The sequence below is a fragment of the Telmatherina bonti genome, assembly GCF_933228915.1.
Source record: "Telmatherina bonti genome assembly, chromosome: 21".
In the NCBI taxonomy this organism is placed as follows: Eukaryota; Metazoa; Chordata; class Actinopteri; order Atheriniformes; family Telmatherinidae; genus Telmatherina; species Telmatherina bonti.
Genome location: NC_136630.1, coordinates 345,701 through 349,780, shown reverse-complemented (window position 1 = coordinate 349,780; position 4,080 = coordinate 345,701). Strand labels below are relative to the sequence as shown.

At 53.4% G+C, this 4,080-nt stretch overlaps 1 protein-coding gene across 1 annotated transcript in view; it reads right to left on the bottom strand.

The window, feature by feature from the left end:
• Positions 1-726: 726 nt before the first annotated feature.
• The window catches only part of abca5 (ATP-binding cassette, sub-family A (ABC1), member 5), a 128,405-nt gene continuing 125,051 nt past the window's right edge, over positions 727-4,080 (bottom strand). Inside the window, exon 37 of the mRNA XM_079260688.1 lies at positions 727-1,413. Coding sequence (XP_079116814.1) covers positions 1,273-1,413 — 141 coding nt within the window. The 3' untranslated portion in view covers positions 727-1,272. The remainder of the gene's footprint in view (positions 1,414-4,080) is intronic.

Genomic DNA, 4,080 nt, shown 5'->3' with positions numbered 1-4,080 from the left:
CTCCCCCCCACCGTCGTCATCGCCCCCCACCGTCGTCTAGTCCCCCCACCGTCGTCTAGACCCCCCACCGTCGTCTAGACCCCGTACCGTCATCTAGTCCCCCCACCGTCGTCTAGTCCCCCCACCGTCGTCTAGACCCCGTACCGTCATCTAGTCCCCCCACCGTCGTCTAGACCCCGTACCGTCGTCTAGTCCCCCCACCGTCGTCTAGTCCCCCCACCGTGTTCACCCCCCCCCCCACCGTCGTCTAGTCCCCCCACCGTCGTCTAGTCCCCCCACCGTGTTCACCCCCCCCCACCGTCGTCTAGTCCCCCCACCGTGTTCATCTCCCCCCCACCGTCGTCATCGCCCCCCCACCGTCGTCTAGTCCCCCCACCGTCGTCTAGACCCCGTACCGTCATCTAGTCCCCCCACCGTCGTCATGCCCTCCCCCCACCGTCGTCTAGACCCCGTACCGTCATCTAGTCCCCCCACCGTCGTCATGCCCTCCCCCCACCGTCATCTAGTCCCCCCACCGTCGTCATGCCCTCCCCCCACCGTCGTCTAGTCCCCCCACCGTGTTCACCCCCCCCCCCCCCGTCGTCTAGTCCCCCCACCGTCGTCATGCCCTCCCCCCACCGTCGTCTAGTCCCCCCACCGTCGTCACGTCCCCCCACCATGGTTATGCCACCCCACCGTGGTTACGTCCCTCCATCGTCCCCCCACCGTCCCTTGATCCCATACAGAAACATAGAGTTTAGTCGTGTCACCAAAGTGAAGGAGTGGCGTCCGTCAGAGCTGTAAATGGGTTTCAGACGAATGTCTCATCATCAGAACGCCATCTCCAACCGATAAAGAGCCTCCAATGAAGACACCTCCAGCTGATGACCTTCAGCCGCAGCGCTCCATCATGACAATAGAGGGTGCTGTGCTACATGAACTGGTGCATACTCTGTACAACGTTCCCAAACTGTTGATAGGATCGCCGCCTGCGGTCGGAGTGTTTGGATATCAGGATGGGCGTGCTGGTGGGAAAGTCAACTGGACCACAGCTCAGTCAGGTGTGGATCGGATATGTGCTGCTTTGATTGTGTAGCGGAGCGAAAACCAGATCACAAACAGTACAGTCCAAGGAACCGAGACCGACCAACAGCGCCGACCTACGGCGGCATGATCCAGGACGAAGGTTATACACCAAATGAACCGGAACGTCTGTGTGCGCCACCCAGTCCGTCTTGGCCGAAGTGCGTCAGTTTGGCCCTCAGACCATAAAGCCCGGCGCTTTGATTCGGGTCACAGCTGGTGGACGATGCTGTCAACGTGGCTGATGGACATGGAGACATCGTGATGCAGACGCTGCCACTGGAAGGTGGTGCTGAGGGATCCCACCTCGTCCTCCTCGCTCTCCTGCTCCTTAGCAAATTCCATAAACACCTGCAAGAAGAGGAGGAAGACTCTCGTTTAGTCCACATTCCCACTTCGTTTAGACCACATTCCCACCGCGTTTAGTCCACATTCCCACCGCGTTTAGTCCACATTCCCACCTCGTTTAGACCACATTCCCACCTCGTTTAGACCACATTCCCACTTCGTATAGTCCACATTCCCACCTCGTTTAGTCCACATTCCCACTTCGTATAGTCCACATTCCCACCGCGTTTAGTCCACATTCCCACCTCGTTTAGTCCACATTCCCACTTCGTATAGTCCACATTCCCACCGCGTTTAGTCCACATTCCCACCTCGTTTAGACCACATTCCCACCTCGTTTAGACCACATTCCCACTTCGTATAGTCCACATTCCCACCGCGTTTAGTCCACATTCCCACTTCGTATAGTCCACATTCCCACCGCGTTTAGTCCACATTCCCACCTCGTTTAGACCACATTCCCACCTCGTTTAGACCACATTCCCACTTCGTATAGTCCACATTCCCACCGCGTTTAGTCCACATTCCCACTTCGTATAGTCCACATTCCCACCTCGTTTAGTCCACATTCCCACCTCGTTTAGACCACATTCCCACTTCGTATAGTCCACATTCCCACCGCGTTTAGTCCACATTCCCACCTCGTTTAGACCACATTCCCACCTCGTTTAGACCACATTCCCACTTCGTATAGTCCACATTCCCACCGCGTTTAGTCCACATTCCCACCTCGTTTAGTCCACATTCCCACCTCGTTTAGACCACATTCCCACTTCGTTTAGTCCACATTCCCACCGCGTTTAGTCCACATTCCCACCGCGTTTAGTCCACATTCCCACCTCGTTTAGACCACATTCCCACCTCGTTTAGACCACATTCCCACTTCGTATAGTCCACATTCCCACCGCGTTTAGTCCACATTCCCACCTCGTTTAGTCCACATTCCCACCTCGTTTAGACCACATTCCCACCTCGTTTAGACCACATTCCCACCTCGTTTAGTCCACATTCCCACCTCGTTTAGACCACATTCCCACCTCGTTTAGTCCACATTCCCACCGCTTTTAGTCCACATTCCGACTTCGTTTAGACCACATTCCCACCTCGTTTAGTCCACATTCCCACCTCGTTTAAACCACATTCCCACTGCTTTTAGTCCACATTCCCACTTCGTTTAGACCACATTCCCACCTCGTTTAGTCCACATTCCCACTTCGTTTAGACCACATTCCCACCTCGTTTAGTCCACATTCCCATCTCGTTTAGACCACATTCCCACCTCGTTTAGTCCACATTCCCACCTCGTTTAGTCCACATTCCCACCTCGTTTAGTCCACATTCCCACCTCGTTTAGTCCACATTCCCACCTCGTTTAGACCACATTCCCACCGCGTTTAGTCCACATTCCCACCTCGTTTAGTCCACATTCCCACCTCGTTTAGTCCACATTCCCACCTCGTTTAGACCACATTCCCATCTCGTTTAGTCCACATTCCCACCTCTTTTAGACCACATTCCCATCTCGTTTAGTCTACATTCCCATCTCGTTTAGTCCACATTCCCACCGCGTTTAGTCCACATTCCCACCCCGTTTAGTCCACATTCCCACCTCGTTTAGCCCACATTCCCACCTCGTTTAGACCACATTCCCACCTCGCTTAGTCCACATTCCCACCGCGTTTAGACCACATTCCCACCTTGTTTAGACCACATTCCCACCTCATTTACTCCACATTCCCACCTCGTTTAGACCACATTCCCACCGCGTTTAGTCCACATTCCCATCTCGTGTAGACCACATTCCCACCTCGTTTAGACCACATTCCCACCTCATTTAGTCCACATTCCCACCTCGTTTAGACCACATTCCCACCGCGTTTAGTCCACATTCCCATCTCGTGTAGACCACATTCCCACTTCGTTTAGACCACATTCCCACCTCGTTTAGACCACATTCCCACCTCGTTTAGACCACATTCCCACTTCGTTTAGTCCACATTCCCACCTCGTTTAGACCACATTCCCACCGCTTTTAGTCCACATTCCCACTTCGTTTAGACCACATTCCCACCTCGTTTAGTCCACATTCCCATCTCGTTTAGACCACATTCCGACTTCGTTTAGACCACATTCCCACCTCGTTTAGTCCACATTCCCATCTCGTTTAGACCACATTCCCACCTCGTTTAGACCACATTCCCACCGCGTTTAGTCCACATTCCCATCTCGTGTAGACCACATTCCCACCTCGTTTAGACCACATTCCCACCTCATTTAGTCCACATTCCCACCGCGTTTAGTCCACATTCCCATCTCGTGTAGACCACATTCCCACTTCGTTTAGACCACATTCCCACCTCGTTTAGACCACATTCCCACCTCGTTTAGACCACATTCCCACTTCGTTTAGTCCACATTCCCACCTCGTTTAGACCACATTCCCACCGCTTTTAGTCCACATTCCCACTTCGTTTAGACCACATTCCCACCTCGTTTAGTCCACATTCCCATCTCGTTTAGACCACATTCCGACTTCGTTTAGACCACATTCCCACCTCGTTTAGTCCACATTCCCATCTCGTTTAGACCACATTCCCACCTCGTTTAGACCACATTCCCACCTCGTTTAGTCCACATTCCCACCTCGTTTAGTCCACATTCCCACCTCGT